General features: G+C 38.8%; 1 protein-coding gene across 5 annotated transcripts in view; it reads left to right on the forward strand.

Annotated features, from left to right (window-relative positions):
• ST7 (suppression of tumorigenicity 7) overlaps positions 1 to 18,149 on the forward strand; it is a 109,254-nt gene that overhangs the window by 22,284 nt on the left and 68,821 nt on the right. The window contains exons 1-2 of one of the 5 annotated variants that reach the window (XM_048500650.1): positions 2,363 to 2,598; positions 2,725 to 2,761. The exons of 3 other annotated variants lie outside the window; for them this stretch is intronic. In XM_048500650.1, the coding sequence (XP_048356607.1) occupies positions 2,740 to 2,761 (22 nt within the window). In that variant the 5' untranslated portion in view covers positions 2,363 to 2,598; positions 2,725 to 2,739. Of the gene's footprint in view, positions 1 to 2,362; positions 2,762 to 18,149 lie in introns of those variants that run through there. One more of the 5 variants, XM_048500649.1, reaches the window with a different exon arrangement.

The following is an 18,149-nucleotide window of genomic DNA, read 5'->3' on the forward strand; positions in this document are numbered from 1 at the left end:
TTGTTTACATGAGTGAACAAAATACTATGCAAACATATACTTGTTCAATGTTTGGTTTATGGTAATTGAAATGCAAATATGCATGGGTCATTCTTGTTTGTTCAACAAGAACTAAAATCCCAAATCTTTGCTCTCTAAATACTTTTATTGATGTGGAGTCAAATTAGGGTTGTCAACTCCATCTTGGAGCTTTGGAGACGATGCCTGGGAGTATGGAACTTGAGGAGGTGAACTCAATGGAGATGTGATGCTGTAAACTGCTCTCAGAGTTGCAGTTTTCTGCAGAGCAACTGATCTCTGCAACCTAGAGATCCATTGTAACTCTGGGAAAACTTTAATATTCGTAACCCTATCTCTAATATCTTTTACTTATGATATGTATATAGAAACTTCAGAATGTATACATCTTGATAAAGTTGAAAATGGAGCATGATTCCTCAAAATAGATTGTGATATTATAGAGGAGGGGAAAGAAAACTTTCTGGCCTGAGTGCCTCAAACCTTAGGTTTAACTGTGAAGATGTTGATCTTCTGGTAAACAGTTGTGCTTAGTGAGACACACTGGGAACAAGTTGATTCTCAGGAGCATCTCAGGGGCACCCTTTGCCTTGTCCGATGCTGCTGGTCCCATTGATGTTGGTGGCATCATAGAGGTTCATCTTGGTTGCTTGGGTAAAGAACCTAGGTCAGAAGATCAGGTAAAATGGTCTGGAGTTCTGCTATTTGGAACACATGACTGAGGTTACCCAGTCCTGTTCTAGGATCTCAGTACTGTTAGTCAGACAGGCAGTGCTTTTACATCATCTCCTTCTCACAATATCAAGACACAGTGAAAGTATTCCATGATCTAGCATATAACCAACCAATGTGCTAATACCTCCAGGTCCAGTTCAATATATCAGTGTCTGAGTAGTCAAGCACTGGCCATATTGAACTGGATTTGGACGCTATTTGAGTAGTTATACTGTTGTATCTGACTAATAAAGTGATTCAGTAACACTGATATATGGATACACTTTATTAGTTTCAGTGAAGTGAAGAACTTACTGTTGATTCACAACAAAATATTGGTGATGCTTGAGGCATGAGGTGAGCAGAGGTGGTTTGCCATTGTCTTATTTCACATATCAACCCCAGTATTCCTTGGCAGTCTCTCATCCAGCTACTGATCATATCCAACCCCTGCTTAGCTCTTTAAGCCCTGATGAGCTTGGGCTAAACTTGGCTAACCGGGCTGCTTCAACCGCAACAGAAATATAATTGCAAAAAATGTAGACAGCCACATCAGTCATAGCAAAAGCCAAAAACAAAAGCTATTATAATGTATTTTGTTAAAACCCATCAAAGTAACACAAGGCAAGGTTATTACATGACAAATCTTTTGTTTTGGGGATTAAAATCTGCATCCATTTGTAATTATGGGGAACACAGGAGGAATTTTGCCTCCTGAGATCCATTTCTGGTCATAAACTAGGAAAGTGGATGTAGTATAGGCTGGGTGAATGGTGGGTGAATAAAAGAGGGGGTGAGAAAAATGCAGTATCTCTATTTTTGCATAAGATGGAGGGGTGGACTTTGAAAAAGCAAAACAGCCATGGAGGAATACATGTGTTGTTTATGTGTTGCTTCTATGAAAATACTTCAATGACTCCTAGGCTGTAACAAGCTATTGGCCACCTGATTTGGGTATAGAAAATGGGATCAACTTTATTTTCTGAAAGATGTTGCTGGGGACCATTTCAATATTATGTGCATCAGTCCTTTGACCAGTGGCAATATTGAAGTTCTGAATATTTCTGTTTCTGACTATATGAAATTGGTAGAGATTTTTGGTTGGGACATCAGAAGCAAGATAAAATGGCTTTGGAGCCAAATCCAGCCCAAAGGCCACAACCCCCTGCTACCTGTCTACCTAGGTATTATTAAACAGAGATTTTGTATGAAATATGCTCCTGAGTATATAAGAGCCCCAGATGGTCTTCCCTCCTGTCCTTGTTATAAAAAGCACACCATCTGCTCCAACAAAGATATTGAAAATCTAAGAACAATTTTGGACTTTTTTGTATTTTTAAAAAAAATATTGTATTGTAATGCTCTTTCAAGAGGATACTCACTGCAGCTGAGCAAACGTATTTGAAAATTCATCGAGGAGCAATATATTGTCTCTGGCTCTAAAGCACATAGAAGGTTTCTTCCAATCAGTAGGGCAGAGGAAATGTGTGTGGTTCTTTGTCTTCTGAATTTTGTGACAAAAGAATTCCCATTTGAATTGCAGAGCTCTATTCAGGCTCCCTCTCAGCCCGTGGTTAACAGCAGTCAGTCTTTGCAGTGTTCTGACGTCATCCCGTGTATGCATAAGCTATGCTATTGTCTTACCAAGAGCAGGGGCTTGTAGACTGCAGTATCTGGTGTCTGCTACCTATTTCTGCCTCACTGCATCAACAGAAGAGACACTGGCCTTCCCTTGTCTACTGGATTTTAAAATAACCCACTCCAGATTTTCCCCCCTCCCCTGGTGCTTCTGCAAAGAAGACCCACTTTTTTCTTCCCAAAGGAAAAGGCAGACTACTAGAGTGAAGCTTGGGAGAAAAAAATCTGGTGACTGGATAGCAGTGTGTGTGTGTGGGGGGGGGGCACTGCATTGTCCGGCTTCATGACCCCTGCTGTGTAACAGCCTCATCTCTTCTCTTTCACGCTCCATCTATCTCTTTTTTTCCTTTCAAGCATCTGGAGCCAGCCATGTTTGGCACTGAGTCGTCGTGTAAGTAGAATGCGTGTCTCGTTTGCTTTTCTGTTGGTGGGGAGGGACAGGGTTTTTTCTGGGCAGCATCTTTCCATAATCATCTTGCTGCATCTACTGTGCTGTGCTGTACTGCAGGGTTCTGAACAAAAAAAATGTGTTTCTAGCTTGTTTATAAAGCTACCAAGGATATTGAGGAAGGATGGGACATCTCTCTTGCCTTTGGCACTTCTTGGGCACCGGCAGCACAGACCCTAAGGACAGCCAGCGATGCTGAATACCGGCTGCTGGAAGACAGAAAAGGCAGTTTCACTTGAATGTGTTGCGGGGAGGGGAGAAAGAATGCATGCACATGGGAGCTGGTGATTGCAGATGAAGTATTTAAAACATTAGTGATATGATAATGAGGGTGTCTGAAGTGCTACAGGATAATAAGTAATGGAGATGTTTGATTGAACAATGTCCAGAGATGTTTGATTGAACAATGGAGGATTGCCTCATTTCTGTGGAATAATAGGGTTCTTTCAGATTTTGTTTAAGGTCTACAAAGCGAGGTTAGCTGATTGGATTTGGTTTTGTTTAATATACACACTTTGTTTAATATACACACTTAGATCTGGGTCTGCTGCATAGACAGTGCAAAAACATGTCTCTTGAAAACAAGGTAGATGTGTTTAAAGAACCATTGGCAACTTACCAAAATGGAGTGAGGACTGTGAACGGGATGGAGGCCTCCACCCCTTAATAAGAATATTGATAATAATGTGGTAATCCCGAGCACTAGGGATCTATGGTACTCAGTGCAGCTAATAACCAAAATGCAAACAAATGTTTTATGCTCACTTATATTATGTAACCTGTACACTAACAATTTTTATAAGTCTGTGTTACATGCAAAGCCATTTATTTTCCATAGAGGGTAACCTGGAGTCCTGATTGCAGGCATCACTGTTAATTGAGAACAGTAACATTCTAGGACATCATCTCTAACCCCTTCAAGAATTTGGCGTCTCAGAGGGTTTCTTGATTCCTTTGATTCACTGTGGCAGCTTCCCACTCTTTCAAACACAGTTCAAGGTCAAGGGAGAAAAAATGCATCATCATCATCATCTGCTGTATATTATGGTCTTTTTCCTTTCTGCGTGAATTTTTTTTTGTCAGCAGCCTCCTCTCACTTTCATTTGATTTTTTCTTATGTATTTAATAGATGGAATGGAAAGAAAAAGGGTTTAATTCTTTTAGTTTGGTGAAGTAGGACCTTCTAATTCTTGGGGAAATACAACTTGCAAAGATCCATAGGAACAGATTTGGGATAAAAACCAGAAGAAATTTGTGTAATTATTTCAGTGCATCACACAGTGTAGAATAGACAGTTAAATGTTAAATAGCCCTTTGTATAAATAGTCCTGTACATAAAGGGCTTCCTTATTGTCTGTGGAGCAGACACTTTAGTTGAATCACTAACGTTCTCTCTAACTGGGTGCCCTTCTGAGAACAGCTGTGCAAGCTTTTGTTTCCATGACACCCAAATTACTACATTATCTGTTCTTTAAAAAGTGTTTGTGGTGCTGAGAGCTAGTGTAATAACTTATCTTAAAAAATGAAGAATATTCTTGCTCTAGAATAACAGCAACAAAAGAAAACCCTGCACCAAACATTATAGTTGAGAATTTCAGAAAAGATTAATTGCCTTAGTAGGGCTTTGTACTGCCCCACCCATTCTAGACAGGTCAATTCCTCTTGTAAACTGATGTACAGCAGTGCCTATCAGCCAATCAGGAAAAGTGTTCTAAGGCTGTTCATTTCCTACTGATCTCAGTCCTTTGTTTTAAAAAAACAGCTTCAGATGCACACAGTTGTATTTTCAGTACTAGTTTTCTCTTAAAGATGTTTTCAGAATTATGACATTCAATCTGTTCATTTGTATACACATGTCTGAAATCATGAACTTTAGTCCTGACAAGTTAACACTTGAAACCACCTCAAAAAATTTTCTGTACCCTTATGTGTTTCTGACTTCTGGACTTATGAACACTAGTGCCCTGAAAAATTCAAATGGATTTTTTAAAAGAGACAAATGTTTCCTAATCTGAGATCTAGTTTTCTCCCTCAAAGAGGGGCTTTTAAACCGTTTGAATGAGGGTACCTATCTGATCTTCTTCTGATCATTTTGTGTGTATTCCCTAGCTAGCATTAGCCATCTGTTTGTTTATTTATTATTAACAGATTCATATCCTACCCTTCCACATAGTTCAGGGTGGCTTATTATATGACCAGTAACATTTGTACAGCAAACTACCATGACAATGTGGTGTTGGAACCAAGTTTTGCATCCAAGCATTCACCAGAACTGACCCCATTTATTTCCTGGTCTATCTATAACCTAATAGTTTAAAACAAAAAGGATAGAACATTCACAGAAGTGATTTTGGCAATTTTGAGCCTCCAGTAATATCAGTTATAATCCCAGTTCTTAATAAGATCCTCTCAAACAAAACAGATATGTGAACCTTCTGAGCAACTTAGAGGGGATGGGTCTTTCTGGGCTGGTTTTGGAAGCCTCTTCCAGAGTGATGGATGGTACAGCGATTGGGAGAAAAAAAAAACTCTCCTCCAAGCTGTTCAGAAGGTTCACACATCAGGGTTTTTTTAAAGAGGATCTTATTGAGGACTGGGATTATTACTGATATTACTGAAGGCTGAAAACTTTTGAACAAGCCACAGCTGTATGTGGTACTTCCCAAGAGGGTACTGTAAGAAATAACTGCAGAGCCAATCAAAACAGATGTATGGGTTTGCATAGATCAGTATAATTCTCCCTGTATTGCTCCTGCATGAGTATGTAGAGTCTTAGTCTGGTACTGGCATTGGAGGAGGAATAGAACAGAACATCTGATCTACCTGAGGCTGATATCAGCTGGGAATTGGACGGGGTAAAAATATAATGGAAGTAAAAAAACCCCACCCTCTCCAAACCCCCACATGTAGAACTGGTCTGTTTCTCTATTTTGCAGATCTAGAAGGGTAGTGGGACTGGGAAGCAGCCAGTGTAGTAATATCTTCTGCACCACCTCTGTGAATCAGGGAGAGTTCCCAAAGTGCCATGAGGGACTTAAGGTCGTCCCTGGGCTGATTGAGGTGAAATGGGTTGGAAGCATGGTATTCACTAGCCTCAGGATCTTAGCCTTCCTTAATATTTCATACATTCTTTCAGTTGTGCTATATCCTGAAAGGGATATATGTCTGTAAAGCATTTCTATTAGCAAATTATTTAATGAGTCTTTTATTTCAAATTGTTTTTAAAAATCTTGTAAAGACTTTATTTAGAATAAATATTTGGGGCATGCATTCATGTCTGTGTGATTGAAAACACATATACTATTCTGCTATAAAAACAGACTTGGCACCTTTTGTTATGCTTGTCCACAAAGCATGTACTGATGTTGATATCTGCATTGATCTGTGGTCTTATGCTGGTTATTTTTAACTTACTTTGTTAAACCTATAATAATGAAAGAATGGAACAGTGCCAGAATCTTTAGTTTCATGCAACTATGTCTTATTATAATAATAATCAGAGGCTGAGTCAACCACCTACATGCAATTCAAGGGACATATGTTAAGGAAATAAGGTTCACTCAGCTGTTTCCATCTGGCTACATGAATGGAGACTGCAACCTGGGGGTGGAGGGAGAACTGTGGCTCAATGGCAGAACATCTGCTTTGTATATGGAACACCCCAGAAGCAACCCTTGGCATCTCCACTAGAAGACTAGGTGATAGAAAATGTGACCTCTGCCTGGCACTGTGGAGAACTACTACCAGTTAGAGTAGACAGCACTGACCCTCATGTAGGCCAAGGGTTTGACTCAGTAAAAAGTGGCATTGTGTGTTCATTTGTTCAATCTGTGTAGGAGTTTGCAAAGAGTTTCAGGATGACTTTCTGCTCTACTACTTACTTCCCCACCATGATGGCAGAAAAACTTGAATTGATTAAGTAGCTTGCTGAATCTGAAATAGTGTCTCCCACTACACCCTCCAGAGAGCATTATGCTCTTCTGGGTTCTGGTAACAACAATATGGTGATCCCTGGCCCCAGAAGTGTCCGGCTGTCCTCAGCAGAACCTCGCCCCTTCCCTTCCCCCTTCCCTTCCCCCTTCCCTTCTTGTTCCTCTGTGCCTTCCCCTCCTCCCACATTTCTGTCTCTGTTCTCTGCACTGATTAAATTTGTCTTAAATCAAAGGTGACCTCCCCTGTCCAGCATCACCATATTTGTGATACTCTTCCCCTTGGAAAAGGATACAGTTTAGGGCACATGTTATATTACATTGTATTAGGTTAGGATTGTATTAGGTTAGGATGTTCTTTTATATATATCCCTTTCCCAGTTGTGGGGGTGGGGAGGGAAGGATAGATGGATAGATAGGTAAATTTCAAAATCAGCAGGTTAGGTCCCTATTTATGCCACACAAACATGACAAACAAGCAAGTTTCTGGAGATGATAACAGTAAATTCCTTGAAAAAATAACCAAAATTTTAATTGAATAAAATCTTTAAAAAAAGAATTACTGTATTTTTAGAAGTTGAATAATTTATACTATTAGCTTACCTGCTCTTTCATGATAATATCCAATACAGATCATGATAATCTTACAATACCTTTCCCTCAAAATATAGCTAAGAAAAGAGAAGTAAACTTTCCTATAAGAAGAAAGTTGGGATGTTTTCCTCCTATGAGAAAAGGAGTTTAGATCATTTCTCTGTGGTACAATTTTACATGTGCCTGCTTCACTCAGTCAAGCAAGAGTTAATTGCTGAAGTCACATGTCTAGAATCACATGGGCTTCTGGAAAGATCTCTCCTTGTTTCTTACAGAAAAAGAGAAGAGGGAGACAAGCACAGATAGACTGCACAGATACCCAGACTGAGCACTTGCATAGAGTTTGCTGTTCTTATATTTAGTGTAACTTCATTTGTTTTGCTACCCAGTAAAGTTCTACAAAACCACTTGCTTGCAAGTCTGTGATATTATTTACTCTAATAATTTATTGCAATACAACCCTCTGCTTATTTCATGGTTATAATCTTTCTTTCCCCCAAGAAACATTTCATGATTTTTAGTACAGATATTCCGTATTTATGTAGAGCTTTAGTATTCAAAGCACTTGATGCACATTTTATGCAAAATGAAGGTAACATTGACCTTGGAAGTCTGAAATCACTTTGGCCTTTTTCCTTCTCAGGGTGTTCTAGTACACCAGAAGTCTGGAGAAGGGTCAGTTCTCACCTTTTATGGTCAATCTGTAATAGCCACCAACAATGTAAGCTCATCAGGTAGCTAGACTCTGGCAACCATAGTTTGGAATTGTGAATGTTGGAAAATATATGTTTATTGATGAGAACCCCCACCCACACCCACTTTTTAACTTCTTTAGGCAGGGAAATCACTCACTGACCTAGCTTGTCAGATTTCCTCCATCTTTTTCCCTTCAGGAAAAAAATTGCTTCAGAAATGGTACATTTGGTACAATAAAAGCACTTTACTTCAGCCCTGTGACTGACCCTGAAGGTGAAAAATCCCCATTGACTTAAACCTTCCTAGGCAAACCCCTCAATATGGCACACAAAATGAGAATACTGAGGCAGATTTTAAACTTAAACTGAATAAAAAGTTTAATAACAAACAGGAGATGGGAAAGGGAGATAAATAACTTGGAGGTATGGGATGGATGAGACAAATCAGGCATGAGAAGTATATATACACTTGAGTTTGGCACAGAGATTCAGTATTTGTTTTTTAGCACATGCTTAATAATACTTATTCAGTTTCAATTCTCAGTTACAGTTCAGCTTAGAGGTTACATAATTGTTTCTTAGATGGTACAGTGTCTTAAACTTAACATGTTCTGGCTAATGACTGGTTCACACTCAGGGTCCTGACAGGCTTGGTACATATGCTCACCCAGCATTCACAGTTAGAAAATTAAAACTAAAACATAAAACACTCTACTGAGAAAACACAAAACATAACCCAATACCCCAGACTAATTGGTACCCACTTGAAGATATTCCTCAATGGTTTATATCTTATAGCCCTTCAGCTTGGCTCCTCAATAAATCCCTCCACCAGTTTTCTCAGTCTGTGTATGTAATTGCTTTTACCACAGCTCGCAGGTTGATATTAGTAGAACCAGTCACACCATTTGACTGAACTATTCCCCTCAGAGATGTTACACCTTATAACACAGTTAAGGCAGATGGCTGTTAACACCAGGAACTCGAAAGTACAAAAGCCTCTCAAATTGTTCTGTCAGGGAGTTAACATCCTCCAACTTTGCATCATCTAGCCAATAGGCCAATCAAAGTGCAGGATGCCACAACCAGGCAGGTGACTTCTCTGTTCCTAGTCCTTTATGCCTCACTCTGAATGCAAACAATATTTTACTTTAGACAGACCCACACTTTTAAAAAAGTATACATTTCTCTACAGTCTGTCACAATTGGGTTCATATATTAAATTTTAAAAGGTTTTATCTGTTTGTATAAAAAGCTGTCAAATCATTGTAAGTCTGCAGGGCATGAAGATTGAATCCATTCTTCTTAAATTCATTACTATCTGTTCATTCATCAGTGCCTAAGACCGGCCACCATCAGATATAAGGTGCACATAGAAGTCTGAGAGGAAGTTGGACTATGAAATTCCTTTGAGTTCTCTTTCTATGAATCCAGTTAATTTAATTTACTTGGCTTGTCAGTAGAGCTTCAGGGCCACCAGGAATCTCTTTGTGTATTATCTGACAACCAAATGCTTTGTAAGAGCTTCTCAGGAAAATATGTTCACAGTCATTAATGCTTCTATAAACAGCATAAAACAAGTTTCAAAGTTTAAAATAGTGTTAAAGATCAACCCCTTAATTAAAAGGTTTTCTGCCTGTGCCTTTTTTGGTCTTTGAAACAACCAAGTGTTCAGTGCAGCTAAGTAATGGGAGTAGAGTTTGCCTGCCTTCACCCATAAGGTCCACTTCTATTTAAAAATAGACTTCCCATAATTTACACATGAACTGATGGATTCTTGTATTTTGGGTTGTTCCTTCTACACATGTTTAATTTTAACTAAAACTTAAGAAAAGGTACCAGGTCACAAATCATTTGGAAGAATCCACAAGGTCACACTGTCTTAAGTGTAACTAATTAGAGATATGTAAAGAAGTCCAGAGTCTGGTTCAAACTGGTTGGCTCTAAGGTTCCAAGGCGAAAAATGAAGGAGCTTTCCATCAATACTCATGATGATTCCAAAGCACAGAGATTCAGGAGAGTGATGTTCCTGCATGCAATGGCCCATATTGCACATGATTTCAGATGCATGTGAGATGCTCTAATAACCTGATTTTTAACTTTCTAGAAGTCTGCCCGGTTTATAATCACAGATGGCATGATAAACTACATTTTTGTGTATTGTAACTTGAAAATCCAGTATGTCTTCTAAAGAACCTCTTATCAGGAAATGAATTTTTCTTATTTTCAGTCATCAAAGGGCAAGCCACACTGTGGCCACATTTACAGTGCCCCAATATACTAGATGTTCTTCTAACCTGTGCTCTGGCATCAGCTCTGATAAGCAAGTCCCCCAAATTTCTTGTTTTTCTCTGACCTATGAAGGGAGGAGACTCACATCCCAGTAAATCCTGAATCAATTACCTTTATTTGTAGATTTTTAAAAATTTTATTACTTTTGTGGGAATATTCCAGTGAGCTGACAATACAATTTTCTGTGACCTTAGGTTTAAATTACAATAATTTTCTCTGGTTAATATTGTCAGCCCCTTTCCTTGCCCGTTGAAAAATGGACCATGGGTACTCTCTGGTCAATAACTTAACCTCCTGTTTATAATATTTAGGGCAAGTGCTATTCCTTTTAGCCCTCTGAAAAGCTCATAGGGTAAATAATTCTTAAGATGCCATGGATGGTGGGAAATGTAGCATAAATAGAATAGAATAGAATAGAATAGAATAGAATAGAATAGAATAGAATAGAATCTTTATTGGCCAAGTGTGATTGGACACACAAGGAATTTGTCTCCGGTGCATATGCTCTCAGTGTACATAAAAGAAAAATACATTTGTCAAGAATCATAAGGTACAGCACTTAATCATAAGGTACAGCACTTAATGATTGTCATATAGGTCAAGTAAGCAATCAGGAAACAATCAGTAGTAATGAAAACATAAAATGTAAAATCATAAAATAAAATAAAATAAAATAAAATATGCATTCTTGTCACTTTGTTTCCTGTACAGTGAAACTGACAAAGTACGGAAATAACTAAATCCAAGTAAGGCAAACTTTCCAGTTGTGAACTTAATGGTGTTGTTCAGGGAATTCAACAAAACCACAAAAGAATCTACAATATCAGATCTTCTCAAAATCATAAACAGGACATCAATGAAGTGTTTGTAAAAAAGTATGTCCTCAAAAATGGATTAACATTCAGATCCCTTATTAGATGGTTTTAGACTGTCTTCAAATTGAGACATGAATAAATTGGTTATGGAGGGACCTAGGAGAGACCCTATAGTGGACCTTTTGATTCATAGATAATAGGATTGATCAAATTAGAAATAATTGTAATCAAGAATCAAGTCCAAGAATTCTGAAGGGAAATGTATGTGTGGATTTTTGGAAGGGAACCCACCTCTGACTTTTTAAAGATTGTTAAGATGGTGGTAAATGAAGGTAACTCTTTAGGATATATCAGGGGTAGGGAACCTGCGGCTCTCCAGATGTTCAGGAACTACAATTCCCATCAGCCTCTGTCAGCATGGCCAATTGGCCAAGCTAGTAGGGGCTGATGGGAATTGTAGTTCCTGAACATCTGGAGAGCCGCAGGTTCCCTACCCCTGGGATATATAGATAACAGTACCACAAGTTTCTTATCCATGAATTTCCACAGGTACCTCTACTATAGGAGCAGCGTGGCGTAGTGGTTAAGTGCCTGCACTGCCACTCACATGGTCAGGAGTTCAAGCCCCCTGTGGGTCAGATATCCTGGCAGCTGGATCATGGTCAACTTAGCCATCCATCCATTGGTCGGTAAATGAGTATCTAGCATATAGCTAGGGGGTAAAGAATAGCCGGGGAAAGGAATGGCAAACTACCCCACAAAAACGGCTTGCCTATGAAATCACTGCTTGCAGTGGTACCCCAGGATCGGACATGACTGAAGGGGAAACTTTACCTTACCTCTACTATATTGCCTTCCCAAAACACATAAAGCTTTACAATCCCCAGCAGGTAGACCTGTTGTCTCAGGAGTGGGGTTGTTGCTAGAACCTGTTGCTCAATATGTAGATTCTTTTTTACAACCACGTGGACAGTATACAGGGACATATATTAGAGACTCCACAGACTTAATCATTAAGGTGGAAGGCCTTAGGTTACCACCAGGAGCATGTTTCGTTACCTTGAATGTGACTTCCTTCTACACCAACATCCCACACAAGAAAGCTAGGACTACTGCTGAGTTCTATTTTGACATTTGACCTACTGATAGCGAGGGACCTCCAGCTGGAACCCTATGTACAGTTTCTACTGAAATGAACAAGAGCAACAAAAATAATGAAACTTATGCTTTTATGTTGCTCTTGTTCATTTCAACATGCATAAATCTATGAGAATATGAATGATGGGATGTTTATTAAAATAGCTTTTCTGCAGCAGTGCTAGCCAAACCTTTTTGATGTTGACACTTTATACAAAGAGGCTTAGCAATCCAAATCCATTGTTCTGGAGAATATGAGATACATTCTGTTCAGGGCAAGGCTTTAAAAAGAACAGAAAAGTTGAATCAATTATGCCCCAAAGCTGCTTTTTTTTAAAAAAAAATAAATATAACTATTAGTCTACATAGGAAATGCAAGTTATAAAAATTGTAATAAATGTGAACCTAGTAAAATTGTCCAGGATATATCTATTGTGCTTTGGTCCTCTTTGCCCATCCATTCCCCCCCCCCATTTTACACAGGCCTTTCAAGCTTAACTTGCCCTATTTATTCAACGGAAAGCCCCAATTACATTTCCTAGCTTTTTTCCTGCTCTACCCAGATGGCCCCCTTGTTGCAAATTGGGAACAATCCTCTCTTGGCAATCTGTGCCACAAATTACTGGCACAAATCCAGCACCATAGACTCTTCCACAATATGGATCCTCATTGTATATTGCTTCAGACTAAATTAGTATCTGAATTTAAAAGAGTGGAACTGCCAATTCAGAGGGAGAGGTAAGAACAATTGTTGGATGATGGGGTCTTTGTTTTTTGTCTGGCTGGCGCTTAATATTGATAGTCTTTCTGCCAGGGTGGTAGCAATGAGCTGGAATACCAGCTGTTCTCTGCCATGTGCTGTTGTGTTTTTCTCAGCCACTGTGAAAATCAGGCATTTCCATTTAATTTGCATCTTTGTTTTTCCAAAGAAAAAAAGAAATAACAAACAAATGAGCACAACCAATCAATTTATGCCTGTAACATTCATTCGGGACATATGTACAATAGGATCCCTTTCACTCCTTGGTGGGGTAGTATTTTGTTTCTTTTCTCAGTTGATATCATGTGGCTTAAGGGGAATTTGTCATCTACTTTTCAGCTGTGGGGCTGGTTTATGCAATTTTTTTCACCATGGAAGAAGAGTTGATTTTTACAAATGTTAACAAATTAATTGGTTGGTTATGGATATGGCAATTCACACATAGGGAGGACAGATGTAACTTTTATAAATGTAAGGGTAATTTGTAATAATGTTAGAGTCCAGCTGTTTCCAATTTATTTTGCACTTTTTAATGTGCAGTCTACATACAAACCCTTATGCAACATAGCATCAAGCATTTTTCTTACTTAGCCCAACATTGAAGGGACATCTGTAAATTTGAATCTAGCAAGTTTGAAGGTTATGTAAGTAACAAGGCTTATTAATTTATATTGATTTATATCTATTTATTCTTATATACAGTGACAATTTTTGTAATATTTTTAAGATCTTGCTATTTATTGAAATAATGCATTTTAAATATCAACACAGTATTTATTGTGTAGTAATTATTCATATTTGACTGACAATTTTTGTATAAGATATATAATAACCTGTTACTGTTTTATGCCAGATTATAGGAAGATCGTATTTCCAAAAATACAGTGGGCAAACCAGAATTACATTGCTGATGAAGTGGACAAAAACAGGGGAGCTTGTCTGCATTGTGGACTGTCTGGATATTTTCTTGGCTGCTCATGATTGCATGAGACTAGCTTTGCTCTTCCAGATCCCTGTTCTTTTTTCACATGTGTTGATTACTGCATGCATTGGTATTAAATCTGCACATTGTTAGCCTTATGTTTGATGTTATCAATGGTTGTCAGAATATTTTAACCACAAGTTTGAAGTTAAGAGGAGGTTGGATTTTTCAGTAGATTTGGAAAGGGTGGGTTGGCTGTTTATCAGGAAAAATGCTGGAGGGCTGTTACCTCTTATGGTGCAGCTGCCAAAAGGAAGCATGGACACAGTAGCAACTGGCTTCACCCTGCATTCCCATGACAAGGAAAACACCTGTGCCACCCTGGACATGGTGCAGCAGGGAAGAAGAAATATGGTATTATTTATTTGTTTTGGAATTTATACCCCACCCTATGCTGAAGTCCTTTCTCTCCTGCTGGTTCATTTACCATCCATCAGGTATAGAGAGCATGGTGGCAAAAATATGGTAAAAGAAAATGGCAGGGTCCTCTTTCAGCATTATTTTGGCCACCCAGTCTGCCCCAGGTAGGATAGTTCTTTCAGGTACGCAGAACATTTCCTCCCTTTGAGTCTCGTACATTATGTAGATTTCACTGTTGATAAAGGGACCAGTACTTCAAAATTAGATATAGTGACTGAATATAGAATTCAGCATACTGAGAATTTTAATTTTGATAGCTGCCTTTTCCCTAACAGTTACTGGTCTGCATGAAAGTGCAGATAGATGTGAAATGGTATGGATAGAACTACAGGAGACCTGTAGCACAGAGTTGAAAACTGCAACACTGCAGCCAAAATTCTGCTTATGATCTGAGTTCGATCCTGACTTAGCCTTTCATCCTCCCAAGGTCAGTAAAATGAGTACTGAGCTTGCTGGCGGTAAAGTGTAGATGGCTGGAAAAGACAATGGCAAACTGACCCATAAACACAGTTTGCCTAGTAAACATTGTGATGTGGTCTCACCTAATGTGTCAGTGCTTGCACATGGGACTACCTTTACCTTTTTTGCAGTGCTGTCATGATGATATCTTTGTCCCCCTCTATAGTCTAGCAGAAGAAAAAATATTTTATACAATATTATTTGTTGCAGATATGCTGTCCTTCCATTTTTTTCAGATAAATTTGTGTGATTTATATAGTGGCTTTGCCAATGTCCACAAGAATTAGTAGTTTAGGAACCTATATTCATTCTGCTGTGTCCTTTTTCCCCTCTTCCATCCTGATCCATTGACTCTTTCAGGCCAAGTTGATTGGGAGATCAGAGATCTATCCAGTGGTGGGATCCAAAAAATTTAATAACAGGTTCCGATGGGGTTGGGATTCAAACAATGGCGCCGCCACACACACACACCTCCAGTCCCTATTGGGCAGGGAGGTTGCTTTAGTAACCCCTTCTCGGCACTCAGAAAAAATTAGTAACCACTTCTAGAGAAGTGGTGAGAACTGGTTGGATCCCACCTCTGGATCTATCTGTTTTTGCCTATGCACTTCTGTAAGGCACAGGTATTCTTATGGTGATTCCTTAAGAACACTAATAAAAACAATATTTTAATTATTATTATTCATTTACATGTATTTGAGTCCATGGGAGTTACTAATCAACACAATGACAGTAATTTCTGATTTAAAGAAAAAGGAAAATGAGATAATTCTACGCAACTGATCTCATTGAAGAAAGTAGGATTTCTGACTTTTGCAGTGTGTTCTTTGCCGTTTACCCCATTCTTGCCAAGTGAAAGTTGGTAGTCACTTAATTAAAAAATGAGTAAATTTTAATTAATTCAGAAAATGAGTTAACTTTATGGTTTCCTTGAAAGCCCTTATTGATACAAAAATATTGATTATGCTCTCAGGTGGTCACTATATTTAATCAGGTATATTGAAGGAATAGGACACATCTGTACTTTTGCTAATTTTGTTGCACATATACAGAAATGAAGCGATAGCATTGCTGTTTTCTTCTAACCCTTAACTCATCCCAGGAGCCTTTCTGTTGTGCTATAATTTTTGCTGCAGTTTAGGTATACATTACTGAGTAGCACTGTTACTTCAAATTATAAAGTCATGTAGAATGTTCTTAGTGCAAGGGATTGGAAGGAATAGTTCTAAAGATTTGCATGACTGTAGCTTTGTGTGTCAAACTTACATAACTTTGCCCCATGTAAGCCTTTACTCAAGGCTTTACTGTTGGATCTGATGTAGTGTGTTGGAAGCTTTATTACAAGAGTATTTCAGCATCTGTTTCTAAATCTGTTTTAAAGATACAGGATCTCATTATAACATCACATATTCTATGGGAAATTGTAGCTTTAAAAAATCCTGATATAGTCACAGAATACAAGTTCAGAGCTCCATGTGTATGCTTGTAATATGTGGAAGATATTTTGTTTATTTCCATGCAAATATAGATAAGGGTTCAAGGCAAATTCTGGTTTTCCTAAAACAAACTTTGGTACTGACAGCTCAGTATACTAGAGTTTTCATGGGGTCCTGACCAGAGCCCCACTTGTGAAGACAGCAAGAGTGGATTCCTCCAGATTGTGATAGGGTATACCTACTACAAAACATGGTGTTAGTTTCTGAACATTTCAGTGTGATAGTCCTATGACCATAGGTGTCATGGTGTGGGGCCGAGGAGGGCTCAAGCCCTGGGTGCAACTTTCATGCATCAGATGGGGACACCCATCCCTTCCCCACCCCCCAGGAGTGAGGAGCTGGAGCTCTGTGCTCTCTGCAGCAAGGTAGCAGTAAGAGGAGTTACACAGGAACCTGACTCTTTGGACAGGGGGTTGCACAAGAGAGGGGCCTGCTGGAAATGCCCCTTATGTAACGTTTGTGACTGAGGACATATCTCGGCAATCCATGATAATATCTTGCCAGTGGTGAGGCTTCTGGACGGGGGTGGGAACAAAGCTAGGAATCTCTTGTTTCTACTGTGGGTCTGGAAACTGTATTTTCCACCCCTGCATGATGTTGCTAATCAAAGCTGACTCCCAGTAGAGTTATTGCTTATTTGGAAAGGAAGAAAAAAGACAGGCAAAGAGAAGCTCCCTGTCTTTCCCCCTCTTCCTGGGCTAATAACATTAAGTGGGGATATTCAGTTGATTAAACTTAAGACAGATATAGCTCAATGCACAGTCCTATGACATAAAAGCCTGCCTGCACATCTGGTGGTTATGCTCAGGTTCAACAGAAGCACCTGCTGGTGGAGCACAGGTAGTGCCCCCCCCCTGCAAAATATGAACAATTTAAACAAAGACTTGTGTCTCCGTTTTTGTAATCACTATATTCCTATAATCTGGCATAAATCAGTAACAAATAAAATGAATTATGACAGGAAGATATTCCTTAGAGATTCTTTGGAATAGAAATGTCTGCTACAGAGATGGTCTTTATTTTATGCCCATGCTACATATGAATGGAGATCCGTGTCTGTGTGGAGGTCTTTCAGGGAACTGAGGGGTGGGTGGGTGTTGGTTTGATATAGATATTTTAAAAATGGGTGTCTGATGTTTGGGGGAGTGCAATTTTAGTTCTTGCCCCAGGCACCATTCTCTCTAGCTATGCTCCTGTCTAAGACTTCTCCTTCATTTCAATTATATAAGAGTGCTTTTTATACAGAAAAGAATGAGCTTGGAGTGTATGAAATAGGAGGAACTCTTTCAAGTGAAGGGATTCCATATTTCAGGTCTGTTGGTGACAATAATGCCAAAATGGAATGTAAAACTGCTGTAAAAACAGCAAAGCCTTGCTAGACTCAGGAAAGTAAATTCTAGAAGACAGTGGAGATGCTTGGTTTTCTATTAGCATATTTTCTAACAAGGAAATTGTTCTCCCCTCTACTGCCAGAGAAACTTTGCACATTGGTTGAACTATAATAAGACAGATTTTGATGTATTCAACCTCTGAATATTTAGAGATTCTTCAGAAGATTCTGTGTATCAGTTGTAGTTAATGTCTAAAAAAAGTGATTTGAAATAGCAACTGATTATCTGGGAGACATCATGTAGAATCGGTCTGTAATCTCAGGAACGAACAGGGTTTGGCTTACTTACCAGTGAGAGAGACATTTTATAATATAAAAACAGCTCTTCTAGATCAGACCTAAAATCTACAAAGTCCACCATC

Source organism: Sphaerodactylus townsendi, linkage group LG06 (assembly GCF_021028975.2).
Source record: "Sphaerodactylus townsendi isolate TG3544 linkage group LG06, MPM_Stown_v2.3, whole genome shotgun sequence".
Classification (NCBI taxonomy): Eukaryota; Metazoa; Chordata; class Lepidosauria; order Squamata; family Sphaerodactylidae; genus Sphaerodactylus; species Sphaerodactylus townsendi.